Source organism: Malus sylvestris, chromosome 14 (genome assembly GCF_916048215.2).
Source record: "Malus sylvestris chromosome 14, drMalSylv7.2, whole genome shotgun sequence".
NCBI lineage: Eukaryota > Viridiplantae > Streptophyta > Magnoliopsida > Rosales > Rosaceae > Malus > Malus sylvestris.
This window is the reverse complement of record NC_062273.1, coordinates 27,481,682-27,500,713: the sequence shown is the minus strand read 5'-3', so window position 1 is coordinate 27,500,713 and position 19,032 is coordinate 27,481,682. Positions and strand designations below refer to the sequence as shown.

General features: G+C 37.6%; 2 protein-coding genes and 1 long non-coding RNA gene across 7 annotated transcripts; 1 reads left to right on the top strand and 2 right to left on the bottom strand.

Annotated features, from left to right (window-relative positions):
* Window positions 1-727: 727 nt before the first annotated feature.
* Window positions 728-18,712, bottom strand: LOC126599394 (PLASMODESMATA CALLOSE-BINDING PROTEIN 3-like). Of its 5 annotated transcripts, none has more exons than XM_050265771.1 (5): window positions 18,501-18,712; window positions 17,919-18,155; window positions 17,757-17,790; window positions 13,923-14,328; window positions 728-974 (listed from the first exon to the last, which is right to left on the bottom strand). In XM_050265771.1, the coding sequence occupies exons 1-4, from the start codon at window positions 18,553-18,555 to the stop codon at window positions 14,004-14,006; spliced, it is 651 nt and encodes a 216-aa protein (XP_050121728.1). In that variant the 5' UTR covers window positions 18,556-18,712; the 3' UTR covers window positions 728-974; window positions 13,923-14,003. The 5 variants fall into 5 exon arrangements, with proteins under 5 accessions (XP_050121728.1, XP_050121726.1, XP_050121729.1 ...); XM_050265769.1 differs by lacking the exons at window positions 13,923-14,328; window positions 17,757-17,790; window positions 17,919-18,155 and adding exons at window positions 3,992-4,025; window positions 4,169-4,405; window positions 4,750-4,830 and having other exon boundaries at window positions 728-1,380; window positions 18,580-18,686; XM_050265772.1 differs by lacking the exon at window positions 13,923-14,328 and having other exon boundaries at window positions 728-1,380; window positions 18,501-18,706.
* LOC126599393 (chaperone protein ClpB1-like) lies at window positions 7,224-12,508 on the top strand. The gene is made up of 7 exons (XM_050265767.1): window positions 7,224-7,455; window positions 8,672-9,842; window positions 10,420-10,601; window positions 10,700-11,322; window positions 11,410-11,689; window positions 11,776-11,973; window positions 12,066-12,508. The coding sequence occupies exons 2-7, from the start codon at window positions 9,116-9,118 to the stop codon at window positions 12,279-12,281; spliced, it is 2,226 nt and encodes a 741-aa protein (XP_050121724.1). The 5' UTR covers window positions 7,224-7,455; window positions 8,672-9,115; the 3' UTR covers window positions 12,282-12,508.
* On the bottom strand, window positions 15,435-17,750 carry LOC126599396 (uncharacterized). The gene is made up of 2 exons (XR_007615105.1): window positions 16,514-17,750; window positions 15,435-16,135 (listed from the first exon to the last, which is right to left on the bottom strand). It is a non-coding gene; the product is annotated as an uncharacterized LOC126599396 (long non-coding RNA).
* Window positions 18,713-19,032: the final 320 nt, after the last annotated feature.

Here is a 19,032-nt window from a genome sequence, read left to right as displayed (position 1 = left end):
TTCGTTCTCAACTTGGGACTAGTTATGTATATGAATAAATTCTGCATTTTAACGAGTTATAATTTTCTTGGTCTCGTCTTGGAAAAAACATGTATCCACATAGCAACAATTGTCAGTAAGTATACAAATATGCAGTATCACAAATAAAAGGTTAAAATAACCTAAACTATTTCTCTAGATTTGTTTGAGACAACACTTAGGTTTTGGGAATTGATGTCATATTTTTGAATTTGCAGGTACGTAAGTGCAAGAAATAAAATACTTGACGCTCAAAAGATCTTATTTACGAAGTACAACATTTATTAAAGATAAATCAAGGAATTGAATTCTTTGACGACACCGCGATGAAGTAATAACATCTTAAAGTCAAAACATTGGTTTGGTTTGAACTTTATGAGTGGCAAACTGGAGAGGGCAACGTTTACTCGAATTCACATAAATGAAACTGAAAGTACGGTTCGTTGACAGGAGCACCATAAATAAACGACGACCATTGCATGATTCCAACATGTAACGAGTCATTCTTACTTATAGGCGAAATAATCCAACACGTGCATAAATTGCTTACAAAATGAAAGATGATGAACACGAGTCCATCTGTGATTTGTTTGCAATGAGAAACGACTCGGTTGTTATACGTAAGAAACCAATCATAAGTAACGTGAGAAAATACCCAAAATAATTAAAAAAATCAAGAAAACAACCAAACCCATGAAACAAAACCAAGTAAGAAAACAGTGCCAATAATACTCATCAAATTAATAGAGACTAGCTAGTAGTGCACTCTCAGATTAGATCTAAACTAATGTACAAATAAAACAGAGACAGAAAGACAGATGCTTCACAGTTCACACCACCCAAAAGGAATCAAAAGCCCATCTGCTTTTCCCCACAGCTGCTTTTTTCCCACATAGTACAATAACTTAATTACTTAGAACTTTAGGAGGGCAATGGAGATACAAAAATACAAAAAACTTAGCAAGGATATCCCCTAAGATGTTCATATTTGCACATCCCACCCCACCTCCTACTCCTCACGCCCACTAAATTTCTTTTCAGGCCCACCAAAGCATCAAGCCTGAGAAGAATAGGGTTAGGAGAGAAGAAAACAAGCTAGTAGCGTCAATAGGTCTAATCACACCGCTGTCGTCCGTGTTGATGCCAGCTCCCGATGGCCCTACTCCCGTGCCAATGCCTCCTAGTACTCCAGGAGTTGCTGTGTATGGGGTGGTGCCTGTAGGTGTTGTGCCAGTTGTGGGTGTTGTGCCAGTCATAGGGGTTGTGCCGGTGGTAGGGGTTGTGCCGGTGGTTGGGGTAGTTCCGGTGGTTGGGGTTGTGCCGGTTCCAGTGGATGGTGTTGTCGAAGTTGTGCCTGAGGAGCTGAAGGACAAAGAAAAGCAATATTTAACACACCAAACACAACAATTAGAAATGCCAGAATCGAAGCTGCACGCACACGATCATGTGAAGCATACAGAATGAGAGAATACAAAATAAAACTCATGGAAGATAAACAAGTAATAATTTTTCACGAAAATTTACGATGCCATATGGTTATGCAGTGCCTGAACAGAGACCGTGCAGCATAAAGCTCATCGGAGATCCTACAAACCACTCTTCGGGATAGATAATCTCCATCATATGAAATGGGATGTAAAGGAACAAGCATGATATTGCAAAAGCAGTCAACCTTAGACAGATGCCGGTAAAGCAAGCTTTGATCTTCATCCAGAAACTAGTTCACAGATATGAATAACTATTCAAAGTTGCATCCGATGACGAAGACAATGTACATTTTATGCGATGCTGCACTGTCACGACCCAAGAAGACATAATATTTTTTCGGATCATATTTAGGTATGTAGTACAATCATGTAAGCTGATTTAAACTTATGCCTGTTCAACAAAACTGAGCTGACTGACACGCCTAGTAGTCTGTCACTTCGACGTCACTGAGTTCCTTTCATTTTTAAGAAGAAAACTATGACTCACTTGAGATTTTCACATAAACATACGCCGTTTCAGCAAAATGTGATCCTCCATTGAAGATCAGTCACTGCGGATTCAAAGGATATTGATTTCCTATTCCATTTAAGTACTTTGTTTAGGAGAGATTTTTAATTGTGCCAAGAACACAGCTCCGATACACCAAGTATTACAATACAAATGGTTGAATACTTAGGAAAAAATATCTTGTCTCCACTTGTATTATGACACTTGATGTACCAAGCTGTCTTCCCGGCCCATTGAAATATTTCTCCTAAACATTGTTTGAGAGGGGATAATTATTAATTAATCACTAATATAAATATCGTAGGCCCCATCTGCAAACTGCGTCCAAATCCACTAATGTATGAGAGGAGAAAGCACGGCACTACTTATAAACGAAAGTAGTTAAAGTACATTAGCATCAAAGGTCTTTCCGGAAAGCTTTTGAATTAAAAAAATTATCGGAAGTACTAATTAAAAATGTTAGAAATATTTTACTGTTGAATGAGATGCATCAAATGTAGACCATCATAAACCTGGGAAAAAATTTAAAGCAAAAGGCCAGAAATAAGGAACAACAATACAATGTCACGTGAGGAAGTTAAAACACACGACACTGTATTTCTGTTGGCATCTCAGACAGCCATGCAAGTGTCGCGGATAAGATTCATAAAACTCATGCACAATTGTTCCTAATTTCTTTTCTAAAAAATGTTAAAACACATGATATTGCATTATTAATATGAGACACCGCATCCTGAGTTTATGAGGCAAATTTAAACCGTGGTGGAGTGGGGATTAAAAAGGCACGGCAGTCGAGAATACAAAACTTCAAAAAAGAAGGCTCAAATCTCCAAAAGACTGAGCATCCCAAAGCATATATGAGGACAAAAGCTCTTTTACCACAGATGTTTGTGCCCACTACTTTTGAATTTTTGACTCTGATGACAGACAATGTATTGCATAACGTGAAAAATGCAGCGTACGGCGCCTGAAGCCAAAAAAGGTAACGTCTTTGTTCGCCATGGCCACGATGGCAATTCTGTGACAACTTTTTTTGACCTTTTACTGTTTTTTTTCAACAAGATTAAACCTTCCCCCCTTTCTTTTTGTTTTGGTGGGGGTGGGGGATGTTTTAAAAATAAAGCATTGGATACCCAATTATTTGGGAAAATTTACTGAGCTCCACTACCAAAAAAAGGGAAATTAGTACTGAATCATGATGCACGTTACAATACTAGTCAAACCATAAAAAGAGCTCAATTAGATTGAACAAAGCAAAAAGAAAAAGGAGGGTGTTGGATAATAATTATAAAGTATATTGAAAGGAAAATGATTTCCGCACGTCGTTATTCTACTTATGCACACAATTGTATCTATTTTAGGCCTTTGAACGAAATAAAGCAAACAAAAATCAGGAGACGGAGTGAAGAAGAAAAAATGAGTGAAGAAATCATTTTTATGATGAATGTATTACAATAAAAATAGTGATTAGTTAGTTCAAAAAAGCCTCCTTTTTTCAATGATAACGGCACAGGCAATGATGCCTATTGGCCCTTTTCAAACAATGCACCGGTGACAAATGTAAAAATAGTTAGAATTTTTTTATAAGATGTCACTAGGTGTATGAAACCGTGTTCCCCATAGTGAAAATTTTCCCCTTCAGTTGATGGAATGTAACAAGGCAGCAGAATAAAATATTAACCCAAGTTTTTTACAGTCAAATGACTAAGAGGAGTAGGGTAACTCTTTGTCCCATCAAGTCATATTTTGTCTTTTAATAAAAGTGCTTTTTCCTACAGTTATACTTATGTTTTATAATCAAGTGTTTCTGCCCTACCCTAAAATTTGAAATCCAGAGAGTAAGTACTGTGGACTGTGGAGTGTCAGGCATCAAATTGAAGACATTCAAGATTAAAGTAGTACTAAATCCTAATTAACAAAAAATAAATAAAACCCTTGAAAATCAGAAAAAATAAAAAATGGTGCAAATTAACCATACCTGGCACTGGCAGGGTAAGTACAACCATTTGAGCCTGTAAAAACACCATGAAATTAAAAAAAAGTTACCACCTTTAATCTTTAATCTTTAATATTTAATCTAATTAATTTATACCCAAAAAAATCAACCAAAAAGCTAATAAAATTAAACCCAAAAGAGAAGGATCTGGGGACTTACTGGGATCGGAGGTAGTAGGGGTTGCAGCGCCAGAAAAGTCACAAGTACCGGTGGATTGGCCCTTCTTCTGGAAAAAGCTGTTGACGGCGTAGCTGCAGTGAGCTTTGATAGTGTTGGGGTTGTAGCAAACTCCATTGGGTTTTATGGGGTTGCAATCTGCCCCGGCTCCACAGGCATAGTCCAGTGCCTTCTGCAGGGCTGCAGGGTCTCCATCTTTGCAAACACACCAGTTTGCTCCTACATAAACATATTTCCCACAAATAAATAAATAAATCAGACTCTCAAAATATTAAAAGGGGTGAGTTTATATATGGTAGGAAGACCAAAGATCAGATCTTTTTTTCTTTTTAATTGAAACCCCAAAAATGAAAACTTTAAGAGAAATATGAAATCTTTAACATAAATACAAGTTAGAAGGAAAAATGAACACATTACTAGCAAGGGAAATTGGCATTTAAAAAAAAAAAACTAAAATGGTTTATTGGCTTCATTAGATAAGTAAAATATAGGAAATATGGTAGAGACAAATACCCATTTCACCAAAAAAAAAATATATGGAAAATACATAAATGTGTTCTTACTTAACTGGCCAGCCATGGCTAAGAGAAGCAGAGCTGCAAAAGCAAGGGCAGGGGCAGCCATGGTTGAAGGGAAAGAGAGAGCGAGAGTAGTGTGTGGTAAGTTAACAGTGGAGCTCAAAGCAATCTAGCTACTGCTGAAGTTAGGTAGAGAGAGAGAGACAAGGAGAAGTGGGATGAGGGTGTGTGAGAGAAAGGAAACATGGGTATATCTCTAGAAACTCAAAAACCAAAAAATAAAAAAGTAAAAAACTTGGTGATGTTGACGGTGCGGTGATAGTGGCTCAGTATGTTGTCAGCTTGGGGGTGCCTTTCTTTTTTGAGAGTTTTAACAAAACAATTCTTATACTGTTTATTTTTAACGATTATGATATTTTTACTTTAAAAAGTCATTCTTAATACTATTTACTTACAACATATTTTTATCTTTTTGATTAAAACTCAAAGTTTTTAAGCTCTTTTTGTAACATCCCACATCGACCAACGGAGAGGGGATAATGTACCTTATATGTACATGACCACCTCCATATAGCATGAGACATTTTTGAAACCCACTGGCTTCGTATTCCATCGGAACTCTGAAGTTAAGCAAGTTCGGGCAAGAGCGTTCCCATGATAGGTGACCCACTGAGAAGTTCTCGTCTGAGTTCCAAGAAACAAAGCCGTAAGGTCGTGGCAGAGGCCCAAAAATGACAATATTGTGTTACAGCGGAGCCGGTTTGGGATGTGATAGAATGGTATCAAAGTCACTCTGTCGTGTGGTGCAAGTGTGTCAACGTCCTCCTAAAGGGGTGGATTGTAACATTCCACATTGACCAACAGAGAGAGGGTTATGTGCCTTATATATACATGACCATCTCCATATAGCACGAGGCTTTTTAGGAACTCATTGGTTTCGGATTCCATTGGAACTCCGAAGTTAACCAAGTTTGAGTGAGAGCATTCCAATGATAGGTGACCCACTTGGACGTTCTCGTATGAGTTCCTAGAAACAAAACCATGAGGGTGTGGCCGGGGCCCAAAAAGGACAATATTGTGCTACGGCAGAGCCGATTTGGGATGTGACACTTTTCATTAGTTTTCCTTTTCTTTTTTCTCCGTCTCGTGATGTGTATAGTTTTTAACAAGTTTTTAATGAAATGAATTTAAAGGATTTATATACACATGATTTTGATATGCTAATTTTAATGGGTTGCCCAGGACTCGAACCCAGAACTAGTCAGATGGAGTAGATAAATTCCTTGATTATCAAATTTTAAATTAGGTAAAAAATCCCGACTGTTGCTAAGCAGTTTTTGGATATCAAACGGACCTTCCCATAAGGTAATTTTAATGTGGCCGATTACGGTTTCATGTTCTATTTCACTCCCCAATAGAGATTCTTTTCACCCTTCCCTCACGGTACTACTTCAATATCAATCACCCATGAGTATTTAGCCTTGCAAGGTGGTCCTTGCTGATTCACATAGGATTCCACGTGTCTCATGCTAAGACCTAACCCAGCAGCTATCGAGTGTGGCGGGTATAAGCTTGTAATTTGTTAATTTTAGTTATGCTTTTCTGAACTCTATTTTAATTATTTTATTTTCATTGTAACTCAAAAGTGGTTAGTTTATTCTCTAGAATTCAAAATCCATTGCATTTTGCCCCATCAGACACGATTTGATTCGTGACATATTACCTTAGATATGTTAGTTGTCACATCCCAGACCCGCTCCACCACCGTAGTACGATATTGTCCGCTTTGGGCCCCGACTATGCTCTCACGGTTTTGTTTATGGGAACTCACACAAGAACTTCCCAATGGGTCACCCATCATAGGAGTGCTCTCGTGCGCTACTCGTTTAACTTCCGAGTTCCTATGAACTCCGAAGTCAGTGAGCTCCCAAAAGGCATCGTGCTAGGTAGGGATGTGATATACATATAAGGATCACTCCCTTGAGCGATATGGGATCTTACAATAGTTTCTTATGTGTGGGTTTGATTTGAGTGAGCCAGGCGAATCAATTTCCTTTCTAATTTTTTTCATCCCTTCAATTTCTTTTAAACTTAATATTATTTGATTATTGAATGTTTACTCATAATCAAATTTATTGCACATATGGCATATTCTTATTGAATGTTGGCTCATATATATGTTTTAGAAAGCAATCTATAAGTTTTAGGGAGAATAGAAAGTCCACAAGCTAAGTAGAGCAAATTTTGAGTTTTAAGAAGTAAAGTAGTCATTTTTTTAGTTACAGGGATAAAGTGAATACAATGGAGTTCTAAAATACGTAGCTAAAACTAAACTTTTTTTTTTTCACCGAAAGCAACTTATCTTTATGTCACTGTGTCGTTTTATGCTAATAATATTATGGATACAAAACTATATGTACTTGTAACGAAGTCCTTAACTATTTTACCTCTTGTCAAAATACAAACAGCATTCATTTCTTGGTCATCAATTTATACATCATCTTTTTGTAAAGTAGTAATGTGGTGTGTGAACCATCGCATTCATGTGTCACAATAAATTTTTTAAGGTACCCGTACATTGGAGTTTCTCCTCCTTAAAGTCTCATTCACTCTCCCAAAGCACCCATCAGAAAAAACTCACAACGAATCAACGATTCGATCAACCGAAAGAAATACCATATCAAATTATTGAAACGCAATTGTGTACTTACCCGCCATTGTTGCAGAAAAGCTTCAGCTTCCTCCTCAAAAGTACGTCCAAGATTTCTCTTGCTTCTCTCTCTATGAATATTTGAGTTTTTAGAGTTGATTTCCATATGGGTTTTGGGTTTTGAGCGAATTAATTGAAGTAGTAAAGTCTCTGTCATTTTTCAATCTCGGAAAAAGAATTGAAGGAGTTCAAGAATTTCGTAAATTGGGAAGACATGATCAATGATTGCATCAATTTTTTTTTAGCTGAGAAATTTTACTTTCCCCCTCCAAACTCATTTTTTCTAGCCTCTAGCCCATCATATAATTTTTATCCGGACAAAATCTAATGATTACGATCTAATTAAGCAACTTACCAAATTAAATTTGTGTGTCTGTTTTTATTTTTTTCAGATCCCTATTCCCTAATATACCCCATCTAAGCCAGTATGAAAAGTTCTTGTAATTTTGTTTTAATTGATCACGTGCATGGAATTTGGCAAGGTCTTGTAGCCATGAAATATCGTTCTAGATGGATGAATTATTTTGGAATTTTTTTTAATTTTGACAGTAAATTTCAATTTGAATGTACCTAATTTAGTGTTTATTTTCAACAATATCTATTGTTTAATTTTATGAAAATAATTTATCTACTATGAAAATTAATTTTATGAAAACAATATCTATTGTTTAATTTTATACCTACAATATAATTACATGAAAATAGTTTACCAACCATGAAAAATAATTTTTTAAAACAATATCTACTGTTTAATTTGATGAAAATAATTTACCAACTGTATAATTACATGAAAAAATTTACCTACTATGAAAATTAATTTTTTGAAAACAATATGTTTAATTTGATGAAAATAATTTACCTACTGTATAATTACATGAAAATTGATGTGCCTACTTTTTAAATTTGTAACAAAATTAATTTACCTACTTATTTTTATGGTATTAGTATACATAAATGTAGAATATATGTCCGTATATATTTGATCTACTTAGGTTTTGGATTGGAGTAGTTCACACAAAATTAAAAATATGTTAAACAAATTAAATGTCCAAAAGAAACGTATAAGAGATTTGGTGACATGATTTTGAAAATAAACACAAATTCATGGACATCTTTTATCCAACATGACATCATATTGAAAATTTGCGTTTTATTTAGAAGTTATAATATATATGGATTTTTATCTAGAGTTAAAAAATTGCAAGGTTTAAATCTAAAGAACCATTTTTTTTATTATCTCACCCATGTTGTTTGCAGTGCATGTTAGGTATCATAAATTGGTGAAGGAAAATGAACCCTGATAAGTTTACCCACAAGACCAATGAGACTATTGCCGGAGCTCATGTCCTGGCCATGAATGCTGGCCACGCGCAGTTCACGCCACTCCATCTTGCAACAGCATTGGTATCTGATCCCAGTGGCATTTTCAACCAAGCCATTGCCAATGCCGGTGGCAGTGTTGACACTCCGAAGTCTGTGGAGAGGGTGTTCAACCAGGCCCTGAAGAAGCTCCCATCTCAGTCACCTCCGCCGGATGAAATCCTAGCCAGTTCATCTCTCATCAAAGTGATTAGGAGAGCTCAGTCAGCGCAGAAGACAAGAGGGGACACACACTTGGCCGTTGATTAGTTGATCTTTAGTCTTCTTGAGGATTCCCAGATTGGTGACTTGTTGAAGGAAGCCGGCATTGCCACGGCCAGAATGAAATCTGAAGTCGAAAAGCTTCGTGGGAAGGAAGGGAAGAAGGTGGAGAGTGCTTATGGGGATACTACATTTCAGGCATTGAAGACTTATGGACGGGACCTTGTTGAGCAGGCCGGGAAACTTGACCCGGTTATTGGCCGTGACGAGGAGATAAGGAGAGTGGTGAGGATTCTTTCGAGGAGGACTAAGAACAACCCTGTTCTAATTGGAGAGCCGGGAGTTGGGAAGACTGCTGTGGTTGAAGGGCTGGCTCAGAGGATAGTTGGCGGGGATGTCCCTAGTAATCTGGCTGATGTAAGGCTTATTGCATTGGATATGGGGGCCAAGTATCGAGGGGAGTTTGAGGAGCGGTTAAAGGCGGTTGTGAAGGAAGTGGAAGAGGCTGAGGGGAAGGTGATTCTGTTTATTGATGAAATTCACCTTGTTCTTGGCGCCGGAAGGACGGAAGGATCCATGGATGCAGGCAACCTGTTCAAGCCAACGCTCGCACGGGGGCAACTTCGGTACATTGGCGCAACAACTCTTGAGGAGTACAGAAAATATGTAGAGAAGGATGCTGCATTTGAGAGAAGGTTCCAGCAGGTTTATGTGGCGGAGCCTAGTGGTCCGGATACAATTAGCATCCTTCGAGGTTTGAAAGAGAGGTATGAGGATCACCACTGTGTTCGGATTCTGGACAGAACTCTTGTTGTTGCTGCACAGCTTTCGAGTCGATACATCACAGGTATAAATTAGAGAGTAAATTGTAGCTATGATCTCTTAATTTTAATTGAATTGAAGCAATGGTCCCTCAACTAAAAATCTATTACCATTGGTCCCTCAACTCATCAAAATGTGTAGCTATGGTCCCTCAACTAAAAATTCATTACCATTGGTCCCTCAACTTTAATTCAACTGAAGAAATGATCTCTTAACTCTAACCTAATTGTAGCAATGGTCCTTCCAACATAACTCATTTTGACAAAAATTTTGACGTAGTTGACGAAAATGACCATAATTACACTTTAATGAGTTGAGGGACCCTAATTATATAAATGGTTATTCCAACGTAACTTATTTTGACAAAATTTTGACGAAATTGATGAAAATGACTATAGCTACACATTTTGATAAGTTGAGGAACCAATGGTAATGAATTTTTAGTTGAGAGATCATTGCTACAATTTACTCTGCATTAGAAATAGCTAACAATTGTGGTCTATTTTCTATGTTTAGGGATTTGTAAGCTTTCAATTTTGAAATCAACGTTCTGTAAAAAATTACTTGGTATTGAAGTTTTCCTCTTTCCTTTTGTTTTGTAGGGCGACATCTCCCTGACAAGGCGGTTGATCTAGTTGACGAAGCTTGTGCGAATGTGAGAGTCCAACTTGACAGCCAACCTGAAGAAATCGATAACCTCGAAAGGAAGAGGATGCAGCTGGAAGTTGAGCTTCATGCACTTGAGAAAGAAAAGGACAAAGCTAGCAAAGCTCGTCTTGTCGAGGTGATTACTTGATCCATAAGTTATTAGAAAGTATTTGTCTGATGAAGTCTTTCTTTGTTCTTAGAGAGTGTTCGTTGTTCCTGCCATTTTGTTCTCAGGTGCGAAAAGAGCTTGATGAACTGAGAGACAAGCTTCAGCCACTGGTGATGAAGTATAGAAAGGAGAAGGAAAGGGTTGATGAGCTTCGAAGGCTCAAGCAGAAGCGTGAAGAGCTCTTGGTAGCTTTAGCAGAGGCCGAAAGAAGATATGATTTGGCTAGAGCTGCTGACTTGAGTTGTGGCCCTATTCAGGAAGTGGAAACCACCATTGCAAAGCATGAAGGTAGTACTGCCGAAAACTTGATTTTGACAGAGACGGTTGGACCAGAACAAATTGCAGAGGTGGTTAGCCGTTGGACCGGCATACCTGTCACACGGCTTGGCCAGAATGACAAAGAAAGGTTAATTGGACTTGCGGAAAGGTTGCATAAGAGAGTAGTGGGGCAAGACCAGGCAGTTGATGCTGTCGCCGAGGCGGTTTTAATGTCAAGAGCGGGGCTAGGAAGGCCACAACAACCTACTGGTTCATTCCTCTTCTTGGGCCCAACTGGTGTCGGTAAAACCGAGCTTGCGAAGGCGCTTGCTGAACAACTTTTTGATGACGAGAATCTGATTGTCAGAATTGACATGTCCGAGTATATGGAACAACATTCTGTCTCGCGCTTAATTGACACTCCCCCTGGGTAATTGCATTCATAGTTTTCTTCGCTCGAGCATGTTTGTGAGCTCCGCTGCTGCATTATGAATTCTGACTCGTTCATATTTTACAGGTATATTGGTCGCAATGAAGGCGGGCAACTCACGGAGGCCGTGAGGCGGAGGCCTTACAGTGTTGTATTGTTTGATGAAGTGGAGAAGGCTCACACCGCCGTTTTCAACACACTCCTGCAAGTCTTGGATGATGGAAGACTTACCGATGGACAAGGCCGTACAGTTGATTTCAGAAACACGGTGATCGTCATGACTTCAAACTTGGGAGCAGAACATCTCCTCTCCGGTTCGATGGGCAAGTGTTCGATGCAGGTTGCTCACGATGAAGTTATGAAAGAGGTGTCATCTTTGGTTACCCCAAATTTGAATTATGATTGCGTATCGCTTCGTTCTTTCAATACTTAACTAGTTTGGTTCTTGAATAGGTGAGAAGGCACTTTAGGCCTGAGCTGCTGAACCATCTCGATGAGATTGTTGTATTTGACCCTCTCTCTCGCGATCAACTGAGGAAGGTTGCCAGATTGCAAATGAAAGATGTTGCAGCCCGACTGGCCGAGAGGGGCATTGCTATGGCAGTCAACGATGCAGCGTTGGATTACATTCTGGGCGAGAGTTATGATCCCGTGAGTATCGGTTTTACGAATCCAAAAATCTTTTCTCTGCATACTCCTGTGTGATATGAAATACTAAACAAGTACTCTTTTTTTGTTTTCAGGTTTACGGTGCCAGACCTATTAGGAGATGGCTGGAGAAGAAGGTGGTGAAGGAGTTGTCACGGATGCTTGTGCGAGAAGAATTAGATGAAAACTCGACCGTGTTAATATTTGGAGCGCCAAGCGGAAGACGGCTGGTGTACAGGGTTGAGAAGAACAGAGGGCTTGTGGATGCGGCAATGGGGCAGAAGTCGGATGTGATGCCGATCAGGCTGTGAAGAAGATGAAGATTGAGGAAATGGATGAGTAAAATAGGTTGTGAACTTGTAAGGAAACTGTTGTGTTTTCTGCAGCGTCTGTAATGATGTTCAAACTGTTTAAACTGTGTTTTTTGAGTCTTATTTCTCTTGTACTGGGTTGCTTTGTATAATTAAAAGTCTTTTGTAATATGCTTCGGTGTATCTTATTGTTTATCCTAATTAAAGATGTAACGGTTAAAATCTCACTTATAACTGCTAAAAGTTCAGTTTTAACGGTTAAAATTTGTGTGTGTGATTTATCGGAACATGCTAAATTTTCTGTTACACTATGTTTGGATGAGGAAAATAAATTTGAAATTTAGATAAAAGTCAGAATTTATAAATTGACATACACCAATTTCTCTGTTTGGATTCATAAATATAGAAATTTAGAATTTCCGTGTGGAAAAAGAATTTGGAATTTGGGACCTCTAATTTCCAAGTTTAAATTTCATGTAAATAGGTGTCATTTCCCAATTTCTATGATTGAGAGCTTAAAAATAACAAATTTCGTATTCAACTCCCTTTATGTTTTTAGATTAATCAAACAAGAAAATTCACAAATTCTAGAAAATAAAATCTCGTCATTTCAATTTCTGTCATTTTAAAATTTCTTCATCCGAGCATAGTGTTACATGTAGTCCACTGCCTTTTTTATTGCCGGATTTGATGAAAATTATATAGCTCAAAAAATACTCCGCCCTTAAATTTGATAAAAATTATACTGCTCTCTTACTAAGATTGAGACCTCAATATAATGGAGGTTAGCTGCGTAAATCGACAATATCAACAAATGACCCATTAACGATACATCATCTTATAAATTTAAGAATGTACGTTCGTATGTATACTTGATAAAATTAAAATAAATGAATTTTGTTTTGAAGGGCAACGGTAGAGTGACTTCATTCATAAGAACCGAACAATAAAGGAGAGAAGAACCGAACAATACAAGAGGATGCCATATTAGGTACATATTCTCCGGTGATCAAATCTAATGCAAAGGCGATAGTGACATCAAATTTGGTACGCAATGTCCACACAAAGCCGTCGCTCAAACAAGCGAGGCCACAACAAGTTGTCGAAGCAATCACAAAACAATAAAATTATTTAATCCAAGAATACAACCACAAATCAGCTCGTCTTCATAGCAAGGGCAACACCGCCGCTAGACAGATCTGTTGCCTACATCGAAAATACACCACAGGTGTGGCCTAGTAAGGCGGCTCAGCCGCGGGCAAGTCGGGAGCGCTCAACCATCACGGAAAACGAGTTGTAGGAAGTGAATTCGACCCACTCCAACGATAAATATTGCCCACAACCACGAATCATGGCCAAATTCGAAGCCCTGCCCAAATGAATTTTGTTTCCATCCATGTGATACAGCTTTAAGGTTGAAGGCATCCAAATATAGTTGAAGTCAAGTTCCATTTCTACGTGTTCAGGGTGGAACCACATTACAAAAGTATTTATGCGCGCGCACGCACACACTCACACACACACACACATATATATATATATATATATATATATAAATGTATGTATACATACGTGTACATGAGCTTTCTGAATGTTTTGTCCTAAAGTCTGTACTGAGGCCTATATTTGGATGCCTCCAACCCTAGCAAGGATGTCCCATAAGATGTTCATATTTGCACATCCTACCCCACCTCCTCCTCCTCACGTCCACTAAATTCCTTTTCAGTCCCACCAAAGCATCAAGCCTGAGAAGAATAGGGTTAGGAGAGAAGAAAACAAGCTAGTAGTGTCAACAGGTCTAATCACACCGCTGTCGTCCGTGTTGATGCCAGCTCCCGATGGCCCTATTCCCGTGCCAGTGCCTCCTAGTACTCCAGGAGTTGCCGTGTATGGGGTGGCGCCTGTAGGTGTTGTGCCGGTGGTAGGGGTAGTGCCAGTGGTAGAGGTTGTGCCAGTGGTAGGGGTTGTGCCGGTGGTAGGGGTAGTTCCAGTGCTTGGGGTTGTGCCGGTTCCAGTAGATGGTGTTGTCGGAGTTGTGCCTGAGGAGCTGAAGGACAAAGAAAAGCAATATTTAACACACCAAACACAACAAATAGAAATGCCAGAATCGAAGCTGCACGCACACGATCATGTGAAGCATACAGAATGAGAGAATACGAAATAACTCATGGAAGATAAACAAGTAATAATTTTACACGAAAATTTACAATGCCATATGGTTATGCAGTGCCTGAACAGAGACCGTGCAGCATAAAGCTCATCGGAGATCCTACACAGCACTCTTCCGGATAGATAATCTCCATCATATGAAATTGGATGTAAAGGAACAAGCATGTTATTGCAAAAGCAGTCAACCTTAAGAGATGCTGGTAAAGCAAGCTTTAATCTTTATTCAAAAACTAGTTCACAGAGATGAATAACTATTCAAAGTTGCATTTAATAACGAAGACAACAACAACAATAAAGCCTTATTCCACTAAATGGGGTCGGCTGTATGAATCCTAGAACGCCAATGAACTTTTTATGCCATGCTACACTGTCATGACCCAAGAAAACATAATATATTCCCAGATCATATTTAGGCATGTACAATCATATAAGCTCATTTAAACTTATGCCTGATCAACAAAACTATGCTGACTGACACGCCTAGAAGTATGTCGCTTTGACGTCATTGACTCCTTATTTTCATTGTTCGGAAGAAAACTATGACTCACTTGAGATTTCCACATAAACATACGCCGTTTCAGCAAAATGTGATCCTCCATTGAAGATCAGTCACTTACCGCGGATTTAAAGGCTATTGATTTCCTATTCCGTTGAAGTACTTTGTTTAGGAGAGATTTTTCAGCATGCCGAGAACACAGGCCCGATACGCCAAGTATCACAATACAAGTAGTTGGACATTTACGAAAAATAACTTTCCCTCCACTTGTATTATGACACTTGATATATCATCCTGTCTTCCCAGCCAATTGAAATATTTCTCCTAAACATTGTTTGAGAGGGGATAATTATTAATTAACCACTAATATAAATATGGTAGGCCCCATCTGCATACTGCGTCCAAATCCACTAACGTATGAGAGGAGGGAGCACACTACTTTTAAACAAAAGCAGTTACAGTACATTAGCATCAAAGATTCAAAGGCCTTTCCGGAAAGCTTTTGAATTAAAAAATTACGTAAAGTACTAATTAAAAATGTTTGAAATATTTTACAGTTTGAATGAGATGCATCAAATGTAGAGCATCATAAACCTGGTAAAAAGTTTAAAGCAAAAGGAGAGAAATAAAGAACAATTATACATGCGTCATCTAGAATGCCACCAATAATACAATGCCGCGTGAGGAAGTTAAAACACTCGGCACTATATTTCTGTTGGCATCCCAGACGGGCATGCAAGTGTTGCGTATAAGATTCATAAAACTCATGCACAATTGTTCCTAATTTCTTTTCTAAAAAAATTAAAACACATGATATTGCAATGCATTGCATTATTAGGCCGAGACGCCGCATCCAGAGCTTATTAGGCAAATTTAAACCATGGTGGAGAGGGGATTAAAAAGGCACGGCCGGCGAGAATACAAAACTTCAGAAAAGAAGGCTCAAATCTCCAAAAGAATGAGCATCCCAAAGCCTATACGAGGACATAAGCTCTTTTACCACAGATGTATGTGGCCACTACTTTTGAATTTTTGACTCTGATCAGACAATGTATTGCATAACGTGAAAAATGCAGTGTACGGCGCCTGAAGCCAAAAAGGTAACGTCTTTGTTTGCCATGGGCAAGATGGTAATTCTGTGACATCTTTTTTTTACCCCTTTTACCTTTATTTTCAACAAGATTAAGGGCTGGTTTGGTATTGCTGTGCTTTGAAAAAAAACTGCTGTGAGAATAAGCGGCTGTGCTGTGAGAATAAGCGGCTGTGAAATAAAGTCAGTAGAGTGTTTGGTAAACTTTTTTATGAAAGTGCTTTTGGAAAAAAAAGCAGGATGATAGTGTGCCTTTTCATTAAAGAAGCACTGTAGCTCCGTGTGCTTTGAAAAAACTGGCTTTTTTTCAAAGCAGCAAATAGCAGCTTCAGCTTTTCCTTTGATTTTCAGCTTATTCTCACAGCAGCTTCCAAAATAAGCCTTTTTTTTTCAGTTTACCAAACACAAAAATGACCCTCGGCTTTTTTTCACAGTGGCTTTTTTTAAAATCACCTCAATCCCAAACGGGGCCTAAACCTTTTCTCCCCTTTGTGGGGTAAAAAAAAGCATTGGATGCCCAATTATTTGGAAAAATTTACTGAGCTCCACTACCAAAATATGGGCAATGAGCCATGAATCATAATGCAAATTACAAAACTAGTCAAACCATAAAAAGACTCAATTAGACTGAACAAAGCAAAATGAAAAAGGAGGGTGTTGGATAATAATTATAAGGTATATTGAAAGGAAAATGATTTCCGCACCTCGGTTATTCTTCTTATGCACACACTTGTATCTATTTTACGCCTTTGAATGAAATAAAGCAAACGAAAATCAGGAGACGGAGTGAAGAGGAAGAAAAAATTCGTGAAGAAATCATTTCTATGATGAATGTATTAAAATAAAAATAGTGATTAGTTCAAAAACTTATCCTTTTTTCAATGATAAAGGCATTAGGCAATGATGCCTATTGGTCCTTTTCCAACAATGCAACGGTACTAACAAAAAAAATCTGAAAATTTTAAGTTTTAATGATAAGAACAAAATAAAAAGTAAAATAAATAGTAACAGACTTAATTTTTTTAGTGTAAAAATATAATTTTTTATTAAAGTAAACAATACCGCTTTTCATTAAAAGTCCCTTAAAAGTTTGACGAAACAAATAGTTGAAATTTTTTTATAACATGACACTAGATGTATGAGACCGTGTTCCGGATACTGAAAAATTTCTCCTTCAGTTAATGGAATGTAACAAGACAGCAGAATAAAATATTAACCCAAGTTTTTTACAGTCAAACGACTAAGAGGAGTAGGGTAACTCTTTGTCCCATTAAGTCATATTTTGTCTTTTAATAAAAGTGCTTTTTCCTACAATTCTACTTATGTTTTACAATCAAGTGTTTCTGCCCTCCCCTAAAATTTGAAATCCAGAGAGTAAGTACTGTTGTCTGTAGAGTGTCGGGCATCAAATTGATGGAGGACGATTTACTCACTTCTATTTCCATCTCCTTCCCTCAACTTCTCACATAATATTTTTGTCATATTATCTTTATAAAAAAAATTAATATAAAATATTGACGTGACTAACGGTAACTGTTCAAATTCAAGGAAAGGGAAAGGAAAAAAGATTAAGAGGGAAAATAATTCTCCTCCCAAATTGAAGACATTCAAAAGATTAAAGCAGTACTAAATACTAATTAACAAAAATAAATAGACAAAAATAAAATAAAACCCTTGAAAAACCGAAGAATAAAAAAAAATTGGTGCAAATTAACCATACCTGGCACTGGCAGGGTAGGTACAACCATTTGAGCCTGTAAAAACACCATGAAATTAAAAAAAGTTACCACCTTTAATCTTTAATCTAATTAATTTATACCCAAAAAAATCAACCAAAAAGCCAATAAAATTAAACCCAAAAGAAAAGGATTTAGGGACTTACTTGGATCGGAGGTAGTAGGGGTTGCAGCGCCAGAAAAGTCACAAGTACCGGTGGATTGGCCCTTCTTCTGGAAGTAGCTGTTGACGGCGTAGCTGCAGTGAGCTTTGATAGTGTTGGGGTTGTAGCAAACTCCATTGGGTTTTATGGGGTTGCAATCTGCCCCGGCTCCACAGGCATAGTCCAATGCCTTCTGCAGGGCTGCAGGGTCTCCATCTTTGCAAACACACCAGTTTGCTCCTACACAAATACAATTCCCAGAAATAAATAAATCAGACTCTCAAAATATTAAAAGGGGTGAGTTTATATATGGCAGGAAGACCAAAGACCAGATCTTTTTTTCTTTTTATTTGAAACCCCAAAAATGCAAACTTTAAGAGAAATATGAAATCTTTTAACATAAATACAAGTTAGAAATTAGAAACAAACAAGGAAAAATGAACGCATTACTAGTAAGGAAAAATGGCATTTAAAAAAAATTAAAATAGTTTATTGGCTTCATTAGATATAGGAAATATGGTATAGAGAAAAAAATACCCATTTCACCAAAAAAAATATATGGAAAATACATAAATGTGTTCTTACTTGACTGGCCAGCCATGGCTAAGAGAAGCAGAGCTGCAATGGCAAGGGCAGCCATGGTTGAAGAGAGAGAGAGAGAGAGAGAGAGAGAGTAGTGTGTGGTAAGTTAACAGCGGAGCTCAAAGCAATCTAGCTACTTATGAAGTTAGAGAGAGAGAGAAAGAGAGAGGCAAGGAGAAGTCGGATGAGAATGTGTGAGAAAAAAAGAGGAAACATGGGTAGATCTCTAGAAACACAAAAACCAAAATATAAAAAATAAAAAAAGGAAAAAACTTGGTGATGTTGACGGTGCGGTGAAAGTGGCTCTCTGTGTCTAGTGTCCGAGATTTTAAGGAAAAATTATATTTTTATATTAAAATGTTAATTAAGAGATTATTCATTTTATTTTTTATTTTATGTTAAAATTTAAAATTTTCAAATTATTTTTATTATTTTTTTTTCTCCGTCTCACTATATTAACAGGTTTTTTATTCTTACTTTTAGGGGTGTGTTATCCACATATACCAAATTACTTCTCATACACTCCTTGTTAATT